The 27,899-nt window shown below is 41.9% G+C and overlaps 1 protein-coding gene across 2 annotated transcripts in view; it reads right to left on the reverse strand.

Annotated features, from left to right (window-relative positions):
* ROS3 (RNA-binding (RRM/RBD/RNP motifs) family protein) overlaps positions 1–18,310 on the reverse strand; it is a 30,357-nt gene extending 12,047 nt beyond the window's left edge. Inside the window, exons 1-3 of one of the 2 annotated variants that reach the window (XM_087381019.1) lie at positions 17,888–18,310; positions 17,298–17,513; positions 4,334–4,511 (exon numbers count right to left, since the gene is read on the reverse strand). In XM_087381019.1, coding sequence (XP_087237145.1) covers positions 4,334–4,511; positions 17,298–17,513; positions 17,888–18,124 — 631 coding nt within the window. In that variant the 5' untranslated portion in view covers positions 18,125–18,310. The remainder of the gene's footprint in view (positions 1–4,333; positions 4,512–17,297; positions 17,514–17,887) is intronic. The other variant, XM_087381020.1, reaches the window with a different exon arrangement.
* Between the last annotated feature and the right edge of the window lie 9,589 nt (positions 18,311–27,899).

Consider the following 27,899-nt stretch of genomic DNA (forward strand, 5'->3'; position numbering starts at 1 on the left):
GATATCTTTTAAAACATTTCCCTCTAGGCACATTTAATGCATTAAAGTCCCTTAGCCTTAGATTCACCTAGTCTAGTGCCATGTCACCCTCACCAAGGACCTTGACCTTTATTCCTTTTTTATCATTTACATGAAGCCCAAACAAATATAATACAAGCATTGATCCTTTAAAGGAAAATGCCGACTGACCCTTCTGAGGTCATGTTACCTCGACTTGAGCGTAACAAGAAGAGAGAGATAGAGAGAGGTTGGGAGAGAGAGTGAAGGCAGCATGTAGGAGGAAGGAGGTTGGGGATATGATTAGATGTCACATCAAAAAAGTGTACAATAAGTGGTGGATGGGAACTTATATAGTCCTTCCACATTTCCCACCTAAAAGGCATCTAAAGGGCCTCTAAATTGTCCCTTTTCCCCCTTCATTACAAGGTCATACCAAAGGATCAAATCTAATCTGAAAGGATCAAGTGACCTTTCACTAACATGAAGGACAACCCCACACAAGTGGCCCAAGTGACTCACATAGGGACACATCCACACCCACACACTCTAGGCCTAGTGTTCCCACACCTTGGCTACGATTTTGTCCAACAAATCCCCCTTCAAAGCAAAGATGGTGAGACCCAACATCAAAAAGAGAAGACCAAACTCAAACGAAACAATAAGAATATACAATCATTTTTGGGGGACTACCTAGGACAAAGTACCCTTTTTAACTCAAGCATACACGTGACAAGTCACAAAGCCCAAGATTCATCATAAAGATCATCATCCTTATTAAGTTTGACTTGGGCAGTAGCAGCATGAAGCTCTTTTATCTCGGTATGTCCTCTACTTCATCTTTAGTTGCAAGATTAGCATGATTCTTCTCTTCCTCTTTTCCCATCTTCTTGAAGCAATTGGCCTCAATATGTCTAAACTTTTTACATTATCTGTATTGGATTCTTTTACCTTTCTTCCATTTAGTTTGGCTTACCAAAGAGGAGCTAAAGTCTAAGCTGCTGGCACTTAGATCTTCCTTGTTTCTTCTATTCTTTTCAAGGAGCAACGCAACAAGATCTTCATAAGTGGTGACTGCCACACGCAGTATTTCTAAAATATGCTCAAAAGGAGAAATATCATGCATACTTGTAATTAACACAACTACCTTGTCTGCATCAACGGCTCACATTTGAGACTAGCCAATTGTTGAACTAGTGATCCAAACTTAGCCAAATGGTCAATCAGTTCTTGACCATCATCCATCTTGAGATCATAAAACTTTCGTTTCAAATGACAAAAACACTTTCGAATTGGTGATTTTATTGCCACAAATACCTTAAAGTCTTTCCCAAATCTGCTTGGTTGTGGACTTGAAGTCGATGTGGTGCACTAGAGAATTAGCAAGTCCGAGCCCAATAATGGCTATGACCTTCTGATTGCAATTTTTTCGATCTGGGCTGGAAGATTCATCTTCTTCTCCAGATCTAACCTCCTAGAGCCTTCTGACATAAGAATTAGCTGCATCTTTGTCACCATGTAGGGAACCCACTTCCAGAGAATTTTTCCACCAAAGATAATGCAATTTGTTGAGAAGATAGTACCATAACGCTAAGAAGCAAAAAGAAAAGATCAAGTAGAGAGTGGCGATACTTGCAACAGAAGTAGACGTGCAAGTCGTTGAATTTGGTCAGCCAGATTCACAAGGTCCAAATAGGCTGCAACAATATGCTCAGGAATCAGCAAAGCGAATGGCCGACCTGCATTAACATGGTGTCATGTTCCTCAAGCGCCTCTCGTCTTTTTCATAAAAACAAAAGTAGCTCCGATTTGAACATCATTTGGTGTCAAGGTTCAGCGCAGTTGCAGCAAATCCATGGAGAGAGAAAAAGGGAGCGCCAATAGCACTGCATTATGGTGGCACAATGATAGACTATAGGTCGGGAGGAAGAAAGGAAGTGTGGAGCTAAACATGGCAACGCTAACGGAGCTTTGACGTGGAGCCTTTTAAGACCAAAACCTCAATACCAAGGTTTCATTTAAAAAAATTGTGCATCGTCGTCGTTGTTGCACGCAATTCTAGAACCTATTGCTCTTTGTTACTTGGTGTTTTAATTTTTCGATCTACTAAGAAGCCTTCGGTCTCCTTCTGTCCTCACACCATCAAGAGAGCCAAGTGGAAGAAAAAAAGGATGCACAGGCTCAAACATGAGTGTAGAAAGATGAAGTAGCGTTCGTCGCATGCCTGGGTTCTCCACTCTCCATCTCACTGACTTTCGATCTTTTGTCACTCAATCCCGCATGCCCACAGGATCCTGGGATCTAAGAGGCATTGTAGGTTGATCAGTCAAGACCCTGTTCACAATTCGTGTCTTCAGAATCAACAACACTTGGGTTGGCTCTACGCTGCTAGCACACTAGGCAAACGACAAAAATAGTTCTGATTGATAACGATTCTCACGTAGTAGAGGGAAGCATAATAGTTCTCACGAATTCAAAGGCATGGCTAAGCATAATCGCAAGACCAAGGCGTAAACGGTTGTGAGAAGCGAAGATTTTTGAAGGCAACAGATTGAAAATAAATCTTCTCCAAGTCTGGTGACGTCAAAGGCTAAAAACTAGTGCAGATCTTTGTAGATAATAGCGTGTACTCAAACAGAAGGAAGCTATAGCCTATGGAGGAAAACATGGCTCTGATACCATTTGTTAGAAAATGATAAAAGAGAAGCAAGTCACATGGCAAAGCCAGATGTGGCAAAGTATTCGTTCCTTGGATTGATTGATGGAAGGTACAGCTGCCATTTTGTAGGCTGGCTAGCCTTATCTTCTAAAACCCATACACCTCATAGTCGAGGTCATACCACAGGATCAAATCTAACCTAAAAGGGTCAAGTAACCTTTAACTCACAAGAAGGGAAACCCCACACGAGTGGCCCAAGTGACTCACATAGGGACACATTCACGCCCACACATCTAGGCCTATTGTTCCCACACCTGAGCTACAACTTTTCCCAACAAGGACTGTAAATTAGAGAGACCATGAAATGTTTATTTACTTAAATGTACAAAACGTGTAAACTAAGGCTTGGTTGGCGTTTGGCATTTTGCAATGAGTAAAATGGCCAAAGATTGGTTGTTGGGGTTCTTGGTATGGGCTGAAGAGGACTTGATATCCCGGAGTTTCCTTTGTGAAGGTTAGTGTCCATAGCAATTGTATTAGGGTCACATGCCGAGGGGCAAATGTGTCACACATGCATTGTGTGGATCTCATAGGACCTAAATGGACACAATGGGAGATACCAAGGATGTTTAGGTCTAGGGGACGCTTTGAGACGTGTGTTCATGACGTGAACATGATACGTTTATGAGAGGCAAGTAGGTTGGGTGGAGATACCTCCGGCTAAGCCTATGATAGCCTTATATGGACAGATGAGTGTGTGTCCGCATGGATTAGTGTTTGAGGACCTCATAGACCTGTTCCCAAGATCTCTCCCTGATGGAGCATCACCGACATTGGGTTGATGAGAGGATGTGTCAAAGAAAGAGGTCATCTTCCCACATGTGAGCCCCCAAATGAGGATACAAGGGAGAGAGACACCTCTAATAGGGAAGGGCCTACATGGCAGCCTGTCACAGCATCCCTTGGCCTCTCAAATCTGCCCACATGGCATCCTTTTTGCCCACGTGGCAGCCCTATCAGGCATGGCTGAGGACGGGTATATAAGGCTGGGACCTGCCCTTAGGTGGCTTGGCCACTAGCATTAAGTTGACCAGGCAAAAAGGGCACCAGAGCACATAACAGCATAATACAGGAAATAGTGGATCAGCAGTAAACAGGCAGACTAACCCCTCCACCTCTATAAAAGAGAGGCCGTAGGCAAACACTCGCATCCAGCAACAACCACTGAAGCCTTAGAGCAGGCAAACAGCAAAGAAGGGAGTCTACAGCAGATCTAGGAGCATCTGCACTCCATTTTGGCACATTGTCTTGACTCTTGAGCAACCCTTTGCTGCAGGTGTGGGGTATATGACTCGACTCTTTTGTGTTTCGTCCACCATTGTGGAGCTTTATATATGCATCGTTTTGCTGCCTACAGTGTTGTATACACTTCAATATCTGTGAGTGCATCTATGATTTACTTCTGTGCACAATGTTGTGGGTGTATGTGTGAGTAGCATGATCTCTGGCAATATTTCCGCTGCAGGGGCTTGGCTGTAGCAAACAATCCTCCATAATCTACTATCAACTACATCATTCACTTTTGTCTTTGCGAACTCCATAAATACTTATTTCTACTGTCTGAACTTGAGACATAATCTAAGAACCACACTTTACGTCCCCACCACATCCACATACCATTTTGATGATGTTTCTCGTCTGGCTCCAATGGCTCTGCTGTCCGTTTCCCTTGGTTGGCAGCGGAACACTGGCAGCACTGGCAACTGCACACTTGTAGAAGGGAGCAGGGAAGTGCATCTACACGCTCAAAGCTGCGCTTGTGCTTTCCTAGACCCTTCTCTGGAACTTTCTTCAACTGAACAATTTGGAAAGCATAATATGCATAAACCCCAGGTTAAACATTTTACTCATTCTGAGCATCAAAACAAGCAGATAACAAGTGATGAAGAGCATAATAGTACCTTGTTAAGAACAGCATCAATGTACCAGGAATTAGACCTCTTCATTACATTAATGCTGAATCTATAACGTAAATGAGACATGAGAGCTACAAACTCTTACCAACTCCTTCCTCAAGGACATAGAAACAGTCTCAAGTATTCAGTGCATCTTGTTTAAGAAAAGAATTGCTTGCTGTAATTGATATTCTTAGAAGGTGCAAGCACTATCTTTAGGAAATTAGTTTCTTGTGAAGTCATCAACAAATGTTTAAGAGACCTAATTGAAGGATTAACATAATTCCTAAAAACTATTCTAGCCTAGAATAGCCAATCAAATACTACAATTAGAAAATAAGATATTAGAAATCGTTTTTCAGCTTTTTATAGCTTTGTCAGCCTTTTTTTTTTGCTTTCCGCTTTCACTTTAGGTCCATAAGAAGTTTGGGATCAGTTCTTAGCACTCTAATCGCTCTCTCTAGCAAATTTTGCACCCTCTCCCTCCTGCACTCCTTGCAAATTTGCCCTCTTCCTAACCAACTTCCTTGCTGTCCGCTTGCTCTCTGGCAACTTCACTTCACTCTTCACTGCTCCATGATCTCCTTCTACTGTCCAACTTAACGATTTGCTGAAATTCTCCTTCAACCTGCTGTTTTCCCACTTCCCATACCCGAGACAAGCCTCAAAAGATTGAGAGACAGGCTGGCGCCAATTCAATTTCATAGATCTTTTGCTGAGATTGGCAAGTTTTGGGCCAATAGTTACTTTTTATACAGTTTTATTTGTTAAGTTCTCTCATGTTTCATTCATCAAGGAGATAATTGTATAGATGTTGGACTACTTACTCATGTCCTAGGATTTCAAGGTTGCCCTAGGTTCTGTCCGAGGGTCTCCATTACTATTGTTATTGAAGCTGAGCATCATTGTAATAAAGAAATATACCTAGGATTAGCCCAAGTAGCACATGTACACCCCATCGGGTGCATGTGTAGATGTTCATCTCAAATAATAGCTATTTGAAATTCTAAGTTTATTGAGTGATGTAACTTGAAATTGCGCTTCCACATAAGCACGACTCTGATAGCTTCTTGCTGCGAAGCATAAAACAATAGTCACTGTGAAACAACCTCATGTCATAACAACCTGTCCGATCATTCTCCGTGAATGCATGCAAATCCAGAGAACACTGATCACCATATAACAGTCCCAAATGCTACATGTGCCTTCAAGTAACGGAATACCCGCTTCACTACCTGCCAATTGTGTGTTAGGCTTGTGCATGTATTTGCTTAACTGGGAAATGGCATACTGCAAATTAGGCCGGGTATGACATAAGCAAATAAGGCATCCCACAGCCTGCTAATAAAGAATGGCATCAAATGGAGCACTCCCACTTTCGAAGGAGAAATGGAAGCCAGGTTCCAAACTTAACGACTGGAGAAAACATGTAGCCAACAATGAAAAGGTAGAAGGGTAAAATATTGCACCAAAGAGTGAGCTAATGGAGAAACATATGGAGACCAAAGTGGAACTCAAGGTGAGAGACATCTGGGGAAAGGAAAACTGCTAGTAAAAAAAGAGCTCACCACCCCTGATGTGGGAGCTCATGAATAAGCTCATTGAGCCTGATGAGAAGATGGGAGCAGCCTCCAATCAAGTTTGAGGGCAATGAATGCCATGCTTACAGAGATGTATCCGGCACTCGTAAAGAAAACATGAAAGGAAGAGAAATGTAAAGAGGAACCCTCGACTCACAAAGCTTCAAATGATTATGGCCAATTCAAGCCCACCCTCCCCAACAAATACATTGGACAGAGAGACACCGTGCTTGTGGAAAAATGAATCCGCAACAAGAAGGATCGCTTTATGATGGCAAGGGTCTGATAGAAAATGAAATCCCACCAGAGGGTATCCCGCATTAGAAGTGTTACGCTCTAGCCGAGGTAGCATGACCTCGGAAGAATCAGTCGACATTTCCCTTATAGGATCTATCTTTGTAATATATGTGTTTGCGCTTTATGTAAATGATCGGGAGGGATTAATGTCAAGGTCCTAGGTGAGGGCTGATAGCACCAGACTAGATAGATCAGAGACCAAGGGCCTAGTGCAAAGATTGTGCCTAGGGGCAAGGAATTAAATGCATCCCAAGAGAGGGGTGAAATGTTGCATTAGGAAGGCCCTATATGGATGACATGTGGCATCTAGATCTATCTAGGGAATTGGGGTCTGTCAAGGCTAGTGAGAGAAGAGTGGAGAAGGGGGTTTTTTTTTTTTTTTGACGTGATTTTCTGGACAGCTCTCTCTCTCTTGCTTGGAAGTCTTGGCAGAGTTTGGCTGGGAGGTAAAGTAAGGTGCTACTCCCGTGATATCTGTAGTGAGATCAGAGATGAGTGAAGAAATGCTGTAACAGTTGGTATCAGAGCCCAAGTCGTGTAGGGGAAAGGCATGGAGCGTAAGACCTGTGGGCAGCGCAAGTCGATGAGCTGATAGCGTGGGGTTGACCTGACGGAGCGCAGGAACGTGGGGGCCTACGAATCGACAAACGAACAGGCTTGAGCCTGGGGTCCCGTAGGTTGGTGGAATCGCTGGTGATTCGGCGATGCCCACAAGCAAGGACTATGGCGATCTCGCAGCGGCCCGTGAGCAGTGACGGGCTGATGGTAGTCTGGTCGATCGTCCAGACTATAGATGAGGTGACGCGTCGATCGCGACGTCGCTGTGCAGCGCACTTTTGACGAAGGCAGTTCGAGGGGTTAGCTGGAGGGTAGATCGTTAGCGCAGGTACTAGTCCAGGAGTGGGAGATCGTCATCGACTGGAACGGAAGCAGGGCTCCCGTAACCCTGACGGAACAGGGACCCCTGAAGGCACGGCGCCGATCAGTAACTCAGAGATTACAAAGGTTGGACAGACACGTATCATTCACAAGCAGGCAGTACGTGGAGGGTTGATCCGTGACAGAGTTTAGACCTGAGTCCCTTATACAGGTTTCGATCAGAGAGCAGGTTTCGTGGACATCTGGATTTGTGACTATCTCGCGGGCCTAACTGGTGAACGAGTTCATAGACCAGGGAGCTCTCTGTCACTTGTGTCAATTCGGTGTTTCCTTCTTTTGAGTCAATTTGCTGATGCTCCGCTTGCATAGAGTTTACGGTCTACGATGTTATAGGGACATATGATGCCTGTGTGCTTCAGTTAGAATTTGAATGCAGGAATTTCCCTAGTACAGGGAAAAGCGCCATATGTGATACATGCCTGTATTAAATGCGTGATCAGTGTGAATGTGGGATTGCAGGAATTCTCTAGTATAGGGAATTGTGTTCAGAGTGTCAGTACCCTGAATTGTGTCAGTTTGTGATTACAGTGTTCTAAGGGTGTTTATAAATTTTATTTTATTTTTTTTTAAAACCCCAAAACAAAACACCTATTGAACTAAATGGAAGCAGAAGAAGGGGCTTCCAGGAGGGACCCTGGTGAATCGGGAGTCCGGCCGACCCAGCAGGGATCGCGCCCAGTAGCTCACACTTTATCTGGCAGGATTGCATTGCTGGAAGATGCCTTGCAACAGTTGTTAGCGCAGCAATTACAAGCCAACGCAGGGCAATCGGAACTTAGGAGAGTGCTACAGAGTATGTCTGCCAGACCTTCTCGAGAAGAGAAGGGAAAGGCTCCAATGGAACCGGAGTCTAGTGTTCATACGGTCGAGCCTAGGAAGGCTAAAGTGCCAAATATTGCTAATTACAGACCGGAAAAGTATTCTGGTCGGATGAACGACGTAGCTCCGATGTCATTGAGACCTGGCTACACAAATGGGACGAGGCGTTCGCCATTTGTGAGATCAGAAATGACATCAAAAAGATCCGCGAGGCCACCCATATGTTTAGTGAGGCTGCGGATCGGTGGTGGATTAAACAACAAAAAGATGGCATAGCATCCACTACCTGGGAGGGGTTTAAAAGAGAGTTCAGGAAACACTTCTTACCTCCTGACGAAGCATCCCGAGCTTGGGATCAATATGGGAACCTTCGTCAGAGAAATTTATCAGTGGCAGAATACACTGATAAGTTTCGAGAGAGTGTAATGAAGGTTGACGAACCCCTGCCTCAATCAATCCAAGTGAAAGATTTCATATTTGGATTGAATGATCGAATAAAAATGGAAGTTCGGGCTAAGTACGCGAACACGCTAGATGATGCAATAGCTATAGCCCTGAACTACGAGGATGCCAAGGGCAGCAAGCCAAGTGGGTTTGCACAGGTCGGAACCCAGTATGGGTATCCGAAGAAATCTGGGTTTAAGAAGAAGTGGACTAGTAGAGGGAGTGGTTCGCAGCCGAGTGGTCAAGCCAAGCAGGCGAGACCGGCTGAAACTCCTAAACCAAGTACCACCATTGGAGTGAAGAGAAAAGTAACTCCAATGGCAGCCCGGGCTTGGTCTAAGTCTCCCTTGAACCCGGAACAAAGGGAAAAAGCGAGGAGAGAAGGCTTATGCTTTGGTTGCCTTCAACCTCATCAGTGGAGAGATTGTCCACGTAATAAAGATCGTCGGATGGCTGAGATGGTGATCTCAGAGTGCGACGTGGAGATGCAGGGAAGTCCCAGAGCGGAAGAGATGCAGATTCAGCTAGCGGGATCTTCTCAGAGGTTAGTACCTTGTTTGTTCTGTGTGTCTGTTACTAAGTTAGTGACGAGTGCACCTGATAACATCCTATCTAAGCCCGCAGCAACGGGGTATACAGCCTTCAATGATACGGAGTTAATCAAAATGAAAGGGCAAGTGGCCAGTCATGATGTCATTGTGTTGTTTGACTCAGCGTCAACTCACAATGTGATTAACTCCAAGCTCGTGAAGAGGCTGAAATTAAAGACAAGTCCATCTGACTATGCGTATACAGTCAGGATGGCTGATGGAAGTTCAACTGAAGTATGGGACCAAAGGGTTACCCAGTTGGAGCTTCGGATTCAGGACTATACTGAGAAGCTTGATTTTGAAATAACCAAGCTTGCTCATGCGGATATAGCCCTGGGAATGGCATGGCATTCTAGAAAGAATCCAGCCATTGATTGGAAAAAGCACGTATATCAATTCAAGATGAATGATGTGCTTTATGTCTTGCGAGGTGAAAGAGATATACCTCAGGGACCGTTGGTTTCCGTGATGGAAATCAGAAAGGCTCAAGTAGAGTCTTTATACCTTTGCACAGCATCGGTAGAGTCGGTAGATGAGTCTTCGGCTAGCACTGATGTTACGCAAAGTGATGAGATGGCCAAGCTGGCTAATCTTATAACAGAGGAGTTCTCTGAATGTTTTAGGGATGAACTACCTTATGGGTTACCTCCAGAGCGGAAAGTTCAGCATAAGATTGAACTGATCCCGGGGGCAGAGCCTGTAAATAGACCTCCCTATAGAATGAGCTTTACTGAAGAAGCGGAGGTGCGTAGGCAACTAGAAGAATACCTCAAGTTGGGGCAGATTCAACCAAGTTTCTCACCTTTTGCTTCACCAGTGATATTAAAGAGGAAAAAGGATGATACGTTTCGCCTCTGTATAGATTACAGAGCATTGAATAATATCACTGTTAAGCACAGGTATCCGATGGCTCGGATTGATGATTTACTAGATGCATTACATGGAGCCGTGATTTTCAGCAAGATAGATCTTAAGTGCGGCTATCATCAGATCCGGATTAGAGCCGAGGATGTGCATAAAACTGCTTTTAGAAGCAGGTTTGGTCATTATGAGTTTTTGGTAATGCCCTTCGGACTTACCAATGCTCCAGCGACCTTCGTCATGCTTATGAATGATTTACTACGTCCGTATATCGGAAAGTTCGTAGTACATTTCATTGACGATATCTTGATATTCAGTAAAAGTGTTACTGAGCATTGTGAACACTTAAGGATAGTGTTCAGTACTTTGAGGAAAGCCAGTCTTTACGTGAATAAAAAGAAAACTATACTGTGTATGGTTAGGCTTGAGTACTTAGGGTTCATAATTACTCCACAGGGGGTAGAAATGGATCCGAAGAAAGTGGCTGCGATACTAACTTGGCCAATCCCTCAGAGTCTGACCGCATTAGTCTGACCGCATTGCGATCATTCTTGGGATTTGTCCAGTTTTATAGAAGGCATATCAAAGGATATTCCGGAATAGTATCGCCATTGACTGATCTGACCTCAGATAAAGTACCCTTTGTTTGGGGACAGAATCAACAGGAAAGTTTTAACACCATAAAACAAGCTGTGGTCTCAGGACCGGTGTTAAAAATAGTTGATCCCCAGAAACCGTTGTTCCTAGAAACCGATGCAAGTGGCATTGCGGTAGGAGCAGTTGTCCTTCAAGAGGGAAGGCCAGTAGCCTTCGAAAGCAAGAAGCTTTCTCCCTCTCAAAGGAATTGGCCAACTCATGAATTGGAGTTGTATGCTGTTATCCATGCTTTGAAAACATGGAGGCATTATCTATATGGTTCAGAGTTTTATGTGGATGTGGATCATGATACTCTGAAACATTTCTGTAAACAGCCTGACTTGAGGGGCCGCCAAGCTAGGTGGGCAGAGCTCATGCAGGAATTTAATCTAACGATTCGGTACCGAAGAGGAAAAGATAATAAGGTAGCTGATGTGTTGTCTCGCATTATGCACAACCTGAGTTTCACGGTATTAGAGAGTGCTCTAATGACCGAGATCAGAGAAACTCAGAAGGTGGACGAGTTTGTCCAAAGCTTATGGCCTAAAGCTCATGTGTTAAAACCCGGGGAAAATGAAAAGGATGACCTGGCATCCAGAAAAGGCCAAACTTATGCAAGATATGCCATAAGGGATGGTATGCTAGTTAGAAATGGCAAGGTTGTAGTACCTGGTCAGAATGATCTCAGGCAGAGAGTCATCCGACAATGCCATGATAGCCCGTGTGCGGGACACCCAGGTGTCGAGAAGACATATGATCTCGTGAAGCGAGATTTCTTTTGGCCAAAGATGAAAAAGCATATTCATGAATATGTGACACGGTGTTTCTCGTGTCAGGTAAGTAAGGCCGAGCGGGTGAAGTCACCCGGACTTTTACAGCCCTTGGAAATACCACTAAGCAAGTGGGAGAGCATTTCCATGGATTTTATTGTAGGGCTACCTGCAACACAAGGAGGGTATAATTCTATCCTTGTGGTGGTTGATCGTCTAACCAAGATGGCTCACTTCATTCCGACTAGAGAGTCTATTAGTGCCCCGCAAGTAGCGGAGTTGTTTATTAGACATATATTTCGTCTGCATGGATTGCCTAGATCCATAGTGTCAGACAGAGATGTCAGGTTTACCGGTCACTTTTGGACAGCGGTATTTGAGACACTAAGGACTGAGTTGGGAATGAGTAGTGGGGATCATCCTGAGACGGATGGTCAGACGGAGAGAGTCAACCAGACTTTAGAAGATATGCTGAGGGCATATGTGTCATTGAGGCAGCATACATGGGACAAGTGGTTGCCATTGTTGGAGTTTGCCTACAATGATAGGAAACATTCATCTACTGGGTTCAGTCCGTTTGAGCTGAACTATGGTTATAGGCCAGCCAATCCAACTATAGTTGAAGTACCTCAGAAAGTGCCTAGTGCCGCGAACTTTGTAGTTCAGATGCGGGAGATGCTAGCACTTGCGAGAGCTAACATCCGCCAGGCTATGGATAGAGCCAAGGTGTATGCGGATGAAAATCGGTCTATAAGAGTATTTGAAGAAGGAGAAAAAGTTTTTCTCAGAATTCCTTTGCACTCGAAGTCGCTGACTTCAGGAGAGTGTGCTAAGTTATCACCTCGATACTGTGGGCCGTGGTTAATTCTAAAGAGAATAGGCAGTGTAGCCTATAAATTAGAATTGCCACAGGGGTGTAAGGTGCACCCGGTTTTTCATGTTTCACGTTTAAAGAAATTTTTACATACTGGTGACTCACTAATCGAAGGTGTGGTTTTGTTTCAGGAGATAGAGGATATTGCAAGGCGCAAACCAACAAGAATCCTGGACCGAGGAACAATGCAAATACGAAATCGGAAGATACCCACGGTGTTGGTTGCATGGCATGGTCAGCCTCTATCCGAAGCTACCTGGGAATCCGTATATCAGTTGCGGAGAGTGTTCCCAGACTTTATCATCGAGGACGCTGATGTCTGAAGAGGGAAGGAATGTTACGCTCTAGCCGAGGTAGCATGACCTCGGAAGAATCAGTCGACATTTCCCTTATAGGATCTATCTTTGTAATATATGTGTTTGCGCTTTATGTAAATGATCGGGAGGGATTAATGTCAAGGTCCTAGGTGAGGGCTGATAGCACCAGACTAGATAGATCTGAGACCAAGGGCCTAGTGCAAAGATTGTGCCTAGGGGCAAGGAATTAAATGCATCCCAAGAGAGGGGTGAAATGTTGCATTAGGAAGGCCCTATATGGATGACATGTGGCATCTAGATCTATCTAGGGAATTGGGGTCTGTCAAGGCTAGTGAGAGAAGAGTGGAGAAGGGTTTTTTTTTTTTTTTTGACGTGATTTTCTGGACAGCTCTCTCTCTCTTGCTTGGAAGTCTTGGCAGAGTTTGGCTGGGAGGTAAAGTAAGGTGCTACTCCCGTGATATCTGTAGTGAGATCAGAGATGAGTGAAGAAATGCTGTAACAAGAAGACTGGTAGATAGCCCAGGAATTACATGTGGAAGTGTTTCACTATGGAATCAAGCTTCATCAACATGTGTAGTTCACATCCATTCATGTGTGTGCAGACTAGCAAATAGACTGTGCTCAGACAATATAGAAGAAACTCTTATATATTTCCATCCGTCCACAAAGTGGACAAGATACAATACAAAAAGGTTCTCCTACTATATGCCTCGCACCTTCAGATCTCTGAGCCCGTGTGCTCGACTGAGCGTATGTAGACTCTCTGTCCAAAGGATCTCTTCCACCTTGCTGTCCAGAAACTCAGCCTAGGTGGGAAGCTCTCCCAGCTCTTAGTCTGCAGCTCCTTGTGCTCCCTTCACCTCCTGAACATAGGCCCAAGGGAAGCTCAGTTGCTGCTCCTATCTGCTGGCTGTTTGCTGCTGCAAGTGATGTTGAATGGGGCTGCAAATTCCCCTTTATATAGGGCTCCGCCATGCTGGCCGACTTGGTCTGTCCCTATAGCTGACTTGATCAGGGCCCCCAACCAACTCAGCCTTCAGCCTTTAACTACCCCTCTGGGGGCTCATTTGCAGGCCTTTTGCTGGCCCTGCCTGGCCACATGGCTAGCTGCCACTGGCCCAGGCAGGCCTGCCCATAATCGTCCCTTATTTCCACGCCCCTACGGTCCCAATAACCTTGCTGAACTGGTTTCCCTGTGTATTTCTGTCCCCTCCATGTATGGAAAACATCGAACCAAATCTGCCCTCCATGGTGGATCTCCTCTGCCAAGTACTTCCATATTCTCTCTGCTGCCCACATGACAGCTCATGTGCTGCCCATGTGGCAGCCCCATGCCTATTACTACTCTATGGTCCACACCCCCGATGCACTCCTCATATGGGGGCTCACAAGTGGGGAGGTGACCAATTCTATTCCAACACCCCCTCTCACCGACCCACATTGGCCCAATCAAAATTTGTCAATGAAGATGCTCCAGTAGCTCCCGTGTCGTAGCCCTCTGGAATACTTTGGCGTCGTCATAGCCTTTCTCTAGCTTTTCAACCAATGGCTCCTGCGCCGCCAAGTCCGGTTCCACCATTTCGCACACTAGTCTAGTACAACAGGTCCATACTTAGTAACACCTACTAGCACGAGCCTGCCTTTGAACTCGAGCTCTCCAAGTACTAGCATCCTCCAACTGTCCTCATAGTGGGGGAACAGCCTGAAGTCCTCCAAGCACCAAGCTCTCAGGGTCTATTCAACCCATCCTTCGTCTAGCTAGGTCAACAACCAAACAACATACTCATATCCCAGGCATAAATCCAGATTGCTTGGACCCTGCAGCTCCAACTGTGGTTTTGTGTTTTTGCCCCCTCTAAGTCAAAGCCACCATCTGACCCTGAGTCCTCAAGTCTTGTCAAAGAATCCCCTCTGCTTCAGTAACTCTAGCCAAGCACCCCAATGACTCCAAGCACTCGTCATTCTCCATCGCCTTCACAAAGGATCCTCACTCCTCTTCTAACCGATCCTCAATGTCTGACATTCTGACAATCACTGTAAACCAGCTCCTCGAAAGTCATTGATGCCACCCTATGCCCTACAGTCATTGTAGTCACAAAATTACTATAGCTCCACGAGAGCATTCCTAGCAACAGCCTTGCCATCTTGGTCGTGCTCGTCCTTTGACCAACTACCGTCAGCTAATCCTGCACCACCTTCAACTTGGTGATGTGTTCCTATACTGATTCCCCTTCATCCATCCTCATGCCATACAGCTCTGTCTCTAGGTCCAAGATTCTCGCCTCATTGTCGAGCTCATGCATATTGTCGTCCACGCCTCGAAAGAAGTGTTTGCCATCTGAATACGAGGCAGCACCATATCCGCCGTCGTTCCCACAATGATAGCCAAGGCTTCCACATCCCGGATCTGCCATCTCTCACTAATACAGCATCTGCTGACGTTATCACCACTATTGAGGATGATGTGGCTGGAATAGTTATGGTGGCCTGAGGTATCAACTCTGTCCCCGTTGCAATCCCCCACGACGCCCTCACCACTAATTGGCTCCGAGCCTTCATTTTCCACAACGGGTAGTTGGTCCCGTCGAGCTTGCCTACCTCACCAAAACTTGGGATCTGGTGTCTATTGGCCATGATAATGAACTGAAAGAGGAAAAGAGTTTAGAGTATTGTACACCTGACTGAACCTTAGCCTCCCACTTGAGTACAATCCTTCAAACACCGAAGCTAATTCCTCCGAGCAATGAATCAAGGTCGTCCTTCAGCAAGGTCCTTGCCTTCAAGCTCCAAGCAGGTGCAAAAGTAGCAAGAGAGAACTAAACGGTGGGTGTTTTGAGTGTGGAGTAGCCCATTATGCTCGAGACTAGCCAAAGTGAATTGACCTTGTGAAAAGCTTTGAGAGTTGCAAATGTGTAACAAGAAGCGGGCTCCAAAGTGACAAGTCCGCAAATTACCATCATTTCCTAGAAAGTACCAGGTAGATACGCCGCATTTACCACAAGAAAGGCCAAGAATGGGTTCAAATCAAAGCAATGCTATGTCCGCACATGTGGACGAATGGGACTTGGACACAAACCAAGAACTATGCCAAGCTTATGAAGAGCATTGAACTCCAACAAAAAAGACTACCTTCAACGACACTGCTTCAAATAAAGTAGCTCACCGTGGATACAAGTCTTCTAATGCTCACAAATAGGAGGTAGAGAATTAAATATTTTGCAAGAATGTATCCATAGTGCTCTATAGAACATTTGGTCTCAACTTTGGATGGAATTGATATCTACACAATAAGGTGATCTTGACTTTTGATGAACACAATATCTACACAATGAGGTGTCAGGTTAATGAGTAGGCTAAAGTAACCTGCCACTTATCAAGGCGCTTAAATATGCCCGTTAAAAAAGTGTGGTATCAAAAGCCTTGCTCTCAAGAGGCCTAGGCTAGGAGTGTGCATGTGCTCTTCATCTAGGCATGTGATGTGAGGTGTGGTGTGCTCAATGGTAGGGTCCCTTCGGCAAAAGTCGATGTCCAATCCCTTCTAGACATGAAAATTTGGTATGGTTGCTCAATAGTGGGTATCGCGCGCAGTGACAGTTACAAGTTTTTAGTTCCAATCACCTTTGCCATTAAAATGTACTTCAACTCTATGAAGAGGGAGGGAATGTGAGGAATTGAGACAAGCCCACCATCTAGAGGCAATTGGTTGCAATCTAGTGCCTTGGTAAACCTCTCTTGAGATAAAAATCTTCCTATTTACAAGCAAGCGCTCTTCACACAGGGGGGTGGGCATGAGGGTACGAAAGGGAGGCAGGAGGACAAGAGGCCATGTGATTGTCGATATGCACACTACACACACACCCTTACTCTACGAACTCGAATGTTTGCAGCCATAACTTAGATAAATGGAATCTGACATGGACAAGACCTATGCCGTTGTGAAGGGCTCAAAAAGCTCACTGAGGGTTCACATCAATAACATCAGAAAATAAGCTACTGTAAGGATGGGACTGGCTCCTAGTTAGACTGCTAAGGATTGTCGATGTACTAGGGTTCATGCTCATTTGGCAACGTGTGTCTTCTAAGTATGGACTCAAAACCACCCTGTGTCTTGTCTTGGTACTTTTAATGAGAACCATATGAACGAGCTCCTGTCCATATGATTAATAAACAATACCACGGATGGATATTTTGGGTTGAATAGTAAAGGGACCTCAGATAGCTGTGACATTACTTAGGCGTTAAGCCTATTACAATACTTAAAAACAGACATTTATCCCACAAAATCCAAGAGGCAGCATAAAACAATCTTGAAGAATCCAAGAGGCAGCATAAAACAATCTTGAAGTAGGAGTTGTACTTCCATCCACAGCATTTTAATTTTATATCAAAATAACAGTTTTATCGCAATCTCAATCGCAGGAGACATTGCTCAATCCTAATAGTTTATTGTCGTCTCAGCCTTTCGTTTCTTTCAATTTTTCTAAATCCATACGTGACCCGCCCCTAAATTTATAAGGAAAGCAAAATGCAGATGAATTAAACTAGCGATTGATGATCACCTTTCTTAATCTTGGAAAGTAAACGTTGAATACTTTAGGACTTTCCAACTCTGGAAAAGTCTTAGTCAAGCTGCTAGAATCTAATCTAGGAGTGCGCATCTCAGACTGCTCTATGGCACGATCTCGATCTGCCCATTCTTGATGTAATTTGTGCAGATAATGCTCCCTCGCCTTCTCCAATTTAAGACGCCCTCCTTTCCATGAGCAACCATTGTACTGCAAAGCCAATAGCATATACATTCAATCTGTACGTCGTAGAAACACACTCAAAGTTGTTGGTTTTTCTTCCCGATTCGCTAACGAAGCCCACTTTCTTTATATGATTCAAACTTACCAGATCTTCAAGGTTGAGGTTAAAACGTCATGCAACACCTAACATTTCAATCATATTTAAATTTCACACCTCGTTCACTCTTAAGCTCCCCTCCTACTTTTCCACTGACTCTCTAGAAGCAGCACAAAGAGTTTGCTCTTAAGACAAGATGCGCCAACACTTTGTAAACTTTACCTTGTGACTAGGCATGCTTTCCAAATCAGTTGCTGTCTCGTTCTCTCTCACGAGAAGTTCAAAAAAATGCAAAAGGCCTTACCAGGCTAAAGAAGCGTCGAAGATCCTGGGACGAAGCTGCTTCGAAGTTCATGTATGCAAAGTTACGACCCTTGGAGCGCACCATGTCCACGGAGGAAACTCGACCGACAGCTGAAAAGGTGCTTTCTAAGTCACTGGTGGTCACGGATGGCCCAAGGCCACTGACGTGAAGCCGGATGAAGCAAGGTCCATGACCATCGAGGGGAAGACCGTTGAGCTCCATTTCTGAGGAACCCATGAGAAATCTTCTTGTGTACTCGCTTATCCAGATTGGGCTCTCACGAACGGAAAATTCTATCTAGCTGAACAACAAAGCTTCATGGCTGAGCTCACGAGCACAAAGTGCAAATGAAAAGCTCCAAACCAAACAATGGCATTGTCCAACGCTTGGGCCTATTGGCACTTTGAGGGCTTCCATAGTGGTAAGTTCGTTCACACGCAAGCTCCTTGTCGAGGAAAAAAAAACTTTTTATTTTTTAAATTATGGGTACACTTGCAATTGTGATAATCAAAGTTGCAAGCGACGAGGGTATGGCAGACCAAATCATAGTTGCAGATGGACCAAGAGATGAAGACAGAGCTGCTGTAAGTTTTGTTGTTTGTTGATTGCTTTTGTCTTCTCTCCATTCAAACAATTTATTGATCTTACCATAACAAAAATTGGCCTGCAGTTGTCTTTTGTAAAGGAACGCAAATCTACTCTTACCCAACTTGTACAAGAATTCAATGAAGAAGGTGTTGTTATGTACATCTTAAAGAATGTGTCATTCTTAAAGGCCAAAGGAACGATTTGTGTCTTTGATTTCACAATCTTGGCGGAGGTGCCTGAGGGACCAACCAAAGACGACCTTAAGTAAGCATTTGTTAGCCAAGTTGCACGTCTTGGCTATGGAACGCAGGTACTAAAAAGTAATCATCTTCTACTTCTCTTTAGACTTTGTTGACTTTCGTTTTCTTTTGAATCCAGGTATTTGGCTTTCTACACTTCACCAACATCAATGCAGACTTGCTCGAGTTCATTTGCGAGACCTGTGGAGGCATTCGTGTTAGTCGAGATCTTCTTTGACCATATTGCTTTACTTGTAAAGGTCCTCAGACAATTGCACAAATACCTTCATTGAGTGGAGATATTGTGCAACATGGTGGAGAACAAGTTCCAATTCATATTCGAGGCCCATATGTTGACATTGTAATTTCTCTAGGTGTTACATTCATGCAACTATATGAAGAAGATCTCATGCTAGCTCGAAACAAGGTGAGGACTACTAAACCTAGTGGGAGCTTTACTATCAACAATTATGGCTTTGTAATTGCATTTCAAGCAAATGTTTAGAGTTGATTACATTTTATGATTGTCCTACCTTTTGTCTCAATATAATTCCATGATTTGAACTTGCAACATTTACTTTTTCTATTGTTGGAATCTATTGTAGCAACACACTATGAATTTACTCAAACATCTTCAACAAAGACAACTAAGGTTGGATGAAGACTTTAAGTGCAAATATCCAATGAACAAAAACATACTTGTAGTTGTCCTACATTTTTTTCCTTCTCTTAATTATGAACAATTACTAAGCACCATGTGTGACAATATTCTATCTACATCAAAACAAATTAAAACACCTTGGCATATGTTAACCATAAACCATGCTGATGCAATGTTGAAAAAACATAACATAGAAAACTTAGTGCAAAATACCTCAAGTTCTCGTGCACTCACAATAGATATTCTTCAACGATTCAATTCAATCTTTGGAACATCATTCACTTTTCTATCCTATGATGGGATGAAGTTGTGTAATAAAATGATTGTAGGCAAAGCAAAGAAAATTCTTACAAAAACCATACGCTTGGATGAGTCGAATGATGTTTCTACTATTATTCCTCTAATTCATTTGAACCAAAAACGTGTATACAATGCTTCAAAAAGTAAAGATGAGCAAGTATTAGAAAAACTTGTTTTACAAAATCCAACTCAATCAGCAAAAGACATTGCATTGTTATTTAATACTAATGTTTTGGAAAAAACTTATGAAATGCAAGCTACTCTAAACAAAATATACAAGATGAGGAGGATAATTTTTTCAAGTACTACTATTCCAACAACAATAGCAAGCAACATCAATTCCAGCATTGCATGGTAAAACTTCTAAATGCAAACGTAAGAGAAATGAAATGAGCCATCAACAACAATATGCACAAAAGATTTTAGACACTCCAAGTTATCCATGTGTTTGTTGTGGTTCATTGAAATTCAAATCCAAATTACGAAAACCCAAAGAAGAAATGTTTATATTTCTTCACACCAATGGTGTAAACATAAGCAAATCTCACTCATCAAGTAAGTCCCTTTGCTATATTTGCTATAAAGACATCAACAATAACAAACTACCATTGCTATCTTCTAGAAACATGAAGATGGTAGATCACACAACATATATAGCAAATCGTAATGACATAGAAGCACGCTTGCTATCTATTAGAATCCATTCGCCCAAATTCGAGAATTGACGTATGAGGGACAATTTGGTCTACATGGTAGCGTTGTTAATGTATTTGTGGATGTCGATAGAGCACAACAAGTATTGCCAAGATTCTTGAATGAAAATGATATAGTCGCTGAAGCAATCAAAAGAAAACTTGCATTCAAACACAACTACTTAAGTGGAATTGTTTGTCCCACATTCACTATGCTGGCACTAAAAGAAATTTTGGGTTCACCCTTATACAAGCAATACAATGTGTCCATAAATTCGCTTTGGGAAGAACACATTAAAATCTTCCAAAGAGAACACTCGCAAAACCAAACCATAGAAGAAGATTTCAATGAAATAAATGAAGAGGATCTTCATTGTGATACTTTAGTTCATGGCATATACACAAGTCAACAAGTTGTAGACTTTGAAAATCAAACCATTCCAATTGCTCCTTCTAAAGGATATATTTTCAAAGACAAATATTGTGAAGAACTTACCTAACTTCACATGTCTACAAAAAACAAACAGCATAGGGATTGCTACATGTTATAAACAAGAAATGAAATTGTCAAAGGAAAAATACATTCAAAACAAAGGTTGTGAATGCTTGCTAACAATATTCACGAACGAAAACATGGGCAATTTTGCAATCATCAATATATACAATTCACCTTCCACATCCACTTCTACATTAATATATTCCCTACAAAATGTTATAAGCACAATACAGCCTAACACACCAACAACAATCATAGGAGACTTCAACATTAACTACAACAACTTCAACAATAAAACCAAACAACTCCATACATTCATGAAAGAAATCAACATGACACAATTAATCCAAGAGCCAACAACAATACATGGCTCAATTATAGATCACATATGGACCAACAATCCACAACATACTATTTCAGGAACTAACTTCACCTACTGGTTTGACCACTCCCTAATTTACACAAACATAGATTCATCTACAAGGCCGGCCTTATGAATGTAATTCAGCTTGTTTTACTTTTGCATGTCACTCAAGCAATGACTCTATGATTGCTTCTCTGTTAAGTAGATAGACTATGTTGTCTACTTGTCTTATACTGAGATTTTTTGATTTTGTATTGGCTGATATTTTGCTTGGAAACAGTCTTTTTGTAGTATAAAGCTACGTGGATTTCACTATATTAAAAAAAAGTGTGTGTGTGTGTCCCGTATGTGTGTGCGTGTGCGCACGCACGTGCATGCATGCGTGTGTGTGTGCGTGTGTGAGCTACGATGGTTGGGGGACAGGGGCCAATAGGGGGAAGTAGGGAGGTAGGGGGCAAAAAAGGGAACCATTTGCATCCTTCTCGGTCTTCTTTTCTTTTCTTTTCTATCAAAGGAGAGTCTCCGCTCTTTGGCAGTGTGGCACCTACTTAATATTGAGGACCCCCCTCAAAATATTAATGATAATTTCTTTTCTTTTCTTTTTTGAGCAAAGCAAAAGTTACTTATATTATATTCATATGATTTGTACAATGATATCCTTGCTAAAGAAAATTCTCTCCTCTAAGGAGGAAGATCTAATTTGAAGACAAAACTTCCACGGATCAGTGAGATAGAAACCAAAATTTCAGATCCTCTGATCTGGTCTATAATCATTGGGTAGCCTACTCTGACACGTTTGTTGGAAGGAAAGGTCTCTTGCATAACCTAAACAAAGAGTAAAAAACTCAGTAGAAAGAAGTCAACCTTCTGGCTCATCTTTGACTGGAAAAGAGGAGGGATAATATGAGTCTGCAGGTCTTGGCTAGAGTTGGAGCAGCTTCCAACAGATCTGATGTGTTCTTCTAGTTCCACATGTAGCTGAGGAATCTAATCATTAAAATTATGAATATCTTGGTCCAACAGGTATTTAGTCCGATCCACAAAATATAAGAGTTTGTTAGCAAGCAAAGTTACATTTTTTCCATATCGTGCGTGTACTCTAATGATGACCCACAGGGCATAGGGTATCTTCAAGGCATCTCCAAGTAAAAGAGACTTCCAATTGATAGGTGCCCCTAGCAAGAGCTGGATCACCTTCCAGACCTTCCTAGCTCTAGGGCAAGTAATGAACAAGTGAACAATATCTTCTTTTATCCCAGGGCAAGCTTTGCAAGTTCCATCTCCCTTGCCAATACTCGGGCTCCTACAGTTGGTCCAAATAGCTTTATGAAGGATCAACCACAAGAGTGTGGATAGTTTTTTTAGAATCTTTTTTGCCCAGATAAAAGAGAATCTGCCTTCCCACTTCCTCTCATTATCAGTGAGCTTCCATCTAGTGTTACTCTTCTATACCTTCAGATGGAGTGGGTATGGGTTAAAAAGAGGAGTTACCCACCCATCTAAATTCTTAGGAATAGTTTAATACTTTGCCCCCTTTCCATGTAATATTACCCTCCTAGAGCTGAATTCTGTTCATAACTAGTTCTTGATCAACATTGGTTAACTTGAATTCCCATCTGATATCTAACCAAGACTTCCATTTAAAATTGTTCTTGTACCACAAGTCTCCCCAAGTGTGTAACCCTTTCCTTGACAAATGTCAGGTTCTAGAGAGGTCCTCATCATCACATAAGTACTGTTTTGTAAAAAATTATGACACCCAGATTGAATCCAAATCCATGAAACTTCCTTTGCCAGAAAGGACTAAGTAACTCTTGATATGTTCAAATGCGCCCACAATGTTTTCCAAAGTTGGCTTCCCTTAGTCATACATGGCTCTAGATTGCCAATAGCAAAAAGAAGAGGAATATTCTTCCACTTGGGGGGCCTGTTGGGTCTGACAAATTTAAAATTTCTAAGAAGTAAGTTAGCCCAATCACTGTCTGGGGAAGTAATGGCTTTTTCAATCCAAGTAGCAGCAAGTTTGTAAGCAGCTAATTGAAATTAACCACTCCCAATCCTCCTTCATTCCTTGGTCTGGTACAAAAAGACCATCTAACCTTTGATATTCTCCTTATTGTGTCACTTCCCCCCCATAAGAATGACGTGCAGATCTTGATAAACTTTTCTAACCCTGTTTTAGAAGGGCACTAGCAGGAGAGGTAGAAAATGGAGATGGGGTAGATATTGTGGTTTAGGACAACTCTTCTTCCTGCTAGATTAGCCTGCAAAGCTTTAAGTTTGTCTATTCTCTTCTTGAACCTGTCTAAAAACTATTCCCATCTATCCTTCTTTTTAACTTTGAAACCCATAGGAATGCCCCCAACAATCTCAAGATTTGTCCATGCTGAATTTTTTTGCACCCTAACTTGTCCAAAAGTATCTGTGAGCTTCCTGAGAGAAGGGCATATCCTATTTTTGTATGGTCTTACACCCTAATGCCAAGCAAAATTGATCCATACACTTCATTGCACCTTAAATGTCCACATTAGTGTTTCTAATGGTTAAAGTTGTGTCATCTGCAAATTGTTGATTTACTAGCTGCTTGCCTGAGGGGAGCTCAATTCCCCTAACTAAGTTAGTGGACACCTGGTCCTTTATCAGCCACCCCAAGGCATCAGCTCTGCAATAGCAAATAACAAAGGGGCCAAAGGGCACCCTTGTCTTATAGATCTTTTAAAAAAAAAGTTTTGGCTCATCTCTCGATTTACACAAACTTTGGCTGAGGCATTGGAGAGAAGAAAAGCACTTCCCGCATGCGATAAATGACCCACAAAAAAAAAAAATCCCAAAATGAAATGGGAAGTAGCCAACCAACTTCGGGGAGATACATAGCAACAAAAGAGGTGAACTTTTCCCCTAAACCCAAATTCCTGAGAGATTGCATGAGAAAATCCTAGTTCAACCTGTCATAAGCCTTGTCAAAATCAATTTTGATAAAGCATACATCTTGTTGGGTTTCCTCTACATGAGTGTGCAACCCTCCCAAAGATTTATAATTGCCTCTAATAAATGTCTACCCTTAATGAAGCCTTTTTGCTCTTATAGAATCCATTTGTCCATCTTGTTCCTCATCCTTAGGGGCAGGGCTTTGGCCAAAAATTTGTAAGAATAGCTTAACATAGTCAAAGGTCTCCAATTTTTTAAGATTGTTCTATCTCCATCTTTTGGGATGAGTTTGATAACCCCTCCATTTAGGTGCCGAGGAAGAAAGCCCTAATTAGAGCTTTCTTGCCATACTTCCATCAGGGCAAGACTAATAGTATCTCGGAAAGTCTTGTAAAACTATATGGTTGATTGAGAAAGCATTTGCAATAAGCATTATGGATATTCAAGTACATCTAGTTGTCCATATAGTGGATCAAGTGGTATATACAAGAGCTATGCATCATCTATGGAAGTTCTCCTCTTAGTGTTTCACAAAAGCATTGAAATGTTGTGTGAGGCAAAAAGCATGACCAGAGGGTAGCATGGTAGAAGATTGGTTGCTACAAGAGTGGTTGTCATAGAATTTCTTGATGCAAAGAAATCCCTCAGTACCTTGACTTTGGCATGATATGAATGCTCCGAGAGATAAAGGAAACATCACAAATGAAAACAACAAGCCAAGAGATATGAGTGTTGCATCGAAGGAAAAGAGGAACTTATTTTGCATCTACAACTATGAGGGAATGGAGAAAGGGTTTCAAAAATCCGAAGAGGCAAAAAGAAAATGAGAGGAAGATATAAGAGCATTTAGAAGAAGAAATAGAAGGGTTGTCAATTGAGAAGTAGCTAAAAATTGAATGGATTCAAGACACAATTACATAGGCTTATTAGAGGGAAGAGATTGTGAGCAGTAGGGAATGAGAAATTGCCAAGGGTTGTAATCTTGATGTAAGCAGAACTCTCCTCCATTAATGGTTCTCATGATGAGAAAAAAGATTTTGCATTGATTTCTTTGAAATACAAATTTTCCTTTTGATTTTATGCTCATTATATTTTTTTCGATACAAAGTGGTCACACGAGCATCATTTTTGTGTAGAGAAGTTTCATGTGAAGCATAACACATTTGATGGTGCAGTCATGGCAAAATTCTTCCCAAAGAGGAAAGTTAGTGCAAGGGACAATGGAAACTGAGCTGGATTATTGTGGAACCATACAAGCTATAATGAATGTGAGCTTTTGACAATGTTTATATTGGATTTGCAATGGTTCAAAGTTATGTATGTAGGGGTATGAACAACTATGAGAAAATACTCAAATGGTTTTTAGCAATTGACTCAACCAAATTTTGGGATGAGCTTATGAATAAATTTGTGCTACCTCATCAATATGAACAATTTTTCAAAAAGCTTGCACTCACATTCAATAGTTTGGAACATAAATATTGAAATTATTGGTGGACCTAATAATGATAGTTGATGCGTAGATATTTTGATTGTTGAGATGCATCTAATAAGGTATTCTCAGGTTTATTTCAACTAGATTAATTGAACACAAAATGGTGGTATGTGATTCAAGTTGCACCAAGGAATCGATGTGTCTTTGAAGTTGACATGAAGCCAAGCTTTTCCAATGCTCCTTCAGTGCCTCATGAGACAATGGTTGTACAACCTCCATAAGATATTGATAGACTAAGCTCTTTAAATCATTACTCATACCTAGATGTGGGAGATCTAGTCTTTGATGTGGAGGGCATACATAGAAGACTTAACACATGATGAACATGATGCTATTAATGTGTTATTAGATTATAATGTAGAATATTCATCTAACAATTTAGAAAATTGACTATGTGGCACAAATTTGTAATGCTATACATGTCATATATATTATTCATGGATTATATCGATGGATGAACATGACGTTGTCGATGTGTTATTAGAGTATAATGTAGAAGATTCATCTAAGAATTCAGAAAACTGACTATGCAACACAAATTTGTAATGCTACACATGTCATGTATCCTATTCTGAATTATATTATATTTAAATCTGGCTTCTTTTATAGCAATAGTTTTACACACAATTTCCAACATGGTAGTCAAAAAATTTGGATTTTCTCACCTCATTTCGACTCTTCAGAATCAGTCACTTACACTCAATATCAATTGGTAAACTCTAAACTTGGGTAATTTTAGTACACTACATGGTTCATCTCTACAAAATATGGCCTAATGAAGCTAAAAATTTCCCAAAGTTAAGTTGTGAGCTCCACTCAATACATCATGGGTAAATTTGCAACAAAATGGGCCACCTCCACACAATTATGGCCTAATAAAACCTAAAATTCACCAAAGTTGCAAGTGGTGACATCTACTCAATAATGATTTAGTAAACTCCATAAGTTTGTTCAACTATAACACTATGCAACTCAGCTCTACCTCCTTCCTCAATGTTTGATAGTGAAAATATGATAACATATGGAAAGCATCAGTTGAATTAAACATATATGTGATGTATAGATACAATATTTGATTGAATAGTATATTAGGGGGTGTAAAGATACACCATTGGTCTTGAACAAGGACTCTATGTTATCCTATGATTCTAAATCATGTTCCAAGTCATCAAATTTGAACATTGCAATTTTACCTAATGGGTCAAATGATATTTAACATGTGCATGGCTACTATCAAGGAGTGTGATACAACATCCAACATCATAGCCATGCTTCTTTTTAAGGCTTTGAGTCCTTGATTTCTAGCAATGAATAATGCTACTTATCCAACCCTCCTTTTTGGAATCCATTCACGTTCCTTTTGCAAGCAACCCTCATAGAGTTATTTCAATGTATATTTTTTTGGGAGATTTTTCAAAGGCCATAAAGCTATGAATGTTGTAGGAATCCACTTGTAATCCCTTGCTACTATAAAAGCACCCTTTGCCACCCAAATTGGGCCACCTTGGTTGTCCAACTTTGATTCTGGATCAAATACCCAAATTGTAACAAAAATAATATGGTACAAACTCTAGTAAGGTTTATCACCCTTCCTATCACATTACTTCAAGGTGAACGGCATTACTCATCTTCTTCTACATCTATCATCATGTTTCTATCTAATGTAGATCCTCGTGACTCATCTCGTTTTGGCCAAAAATTTTCAGAGTATTCAATGCTCATTAAATTTTCTTGTTTCGTTAAGATTTGAAAAATGAATCATTTGACTTGATTATCTCCGATTTATACTTGAATGCTTAGGATATTTTTGCATCATACTTTCAAGATGTTCGGTAAAGTCTTCCAAGCGTTTCATTTCATCTGTGTCAAGTGCTTTTTCATTTGTAAGAACAAATCTAGTTTCCTCTAATGGAGTCACTCATGGCAATAAACATAATGCTCACTCAATAACTGATCTCCATCCACTGAGTAGTGTTTCCATTGCATCACTCAAGCATCGTTATGCATGCTAAACAAAAGTAGTGTGGATTTTTGTTCCCTATTAATGCATTATCTCCTTGTTTTAAATGTGACTCTATGATTGGTCTCCAATCTACCATCTCTCTAAGGTAGCCACTTTTGATTCTTCCTTTTGAGAACCTTTCTAATTCAATATAACATATAATCCATAGTTAGAATGTCCCTTGACTGGAAGAGAGTGCTTCGAGCTATGCTCAGCCCACCCTCCGACCTAGCTAGGAATCCGGGAG

Source organism: Dipteris shenzhenensis, chromosome 11 (assembly GCF_047967505.1).
Source record: "Dipteris shenzhenensis isolate YYH24624 ecotype China chromosome 11, Dip_SZ_1.0, whole genome shotgun sequence".
NCBI classification, from domain to species: domain Eukaryota; kingdom Viridiplantae; phylum Streptophyta; class Polypodiopsida; order Gleicheniales; family Dipteridaceae; genus Dipteris; species Dipteris shenzhenensis.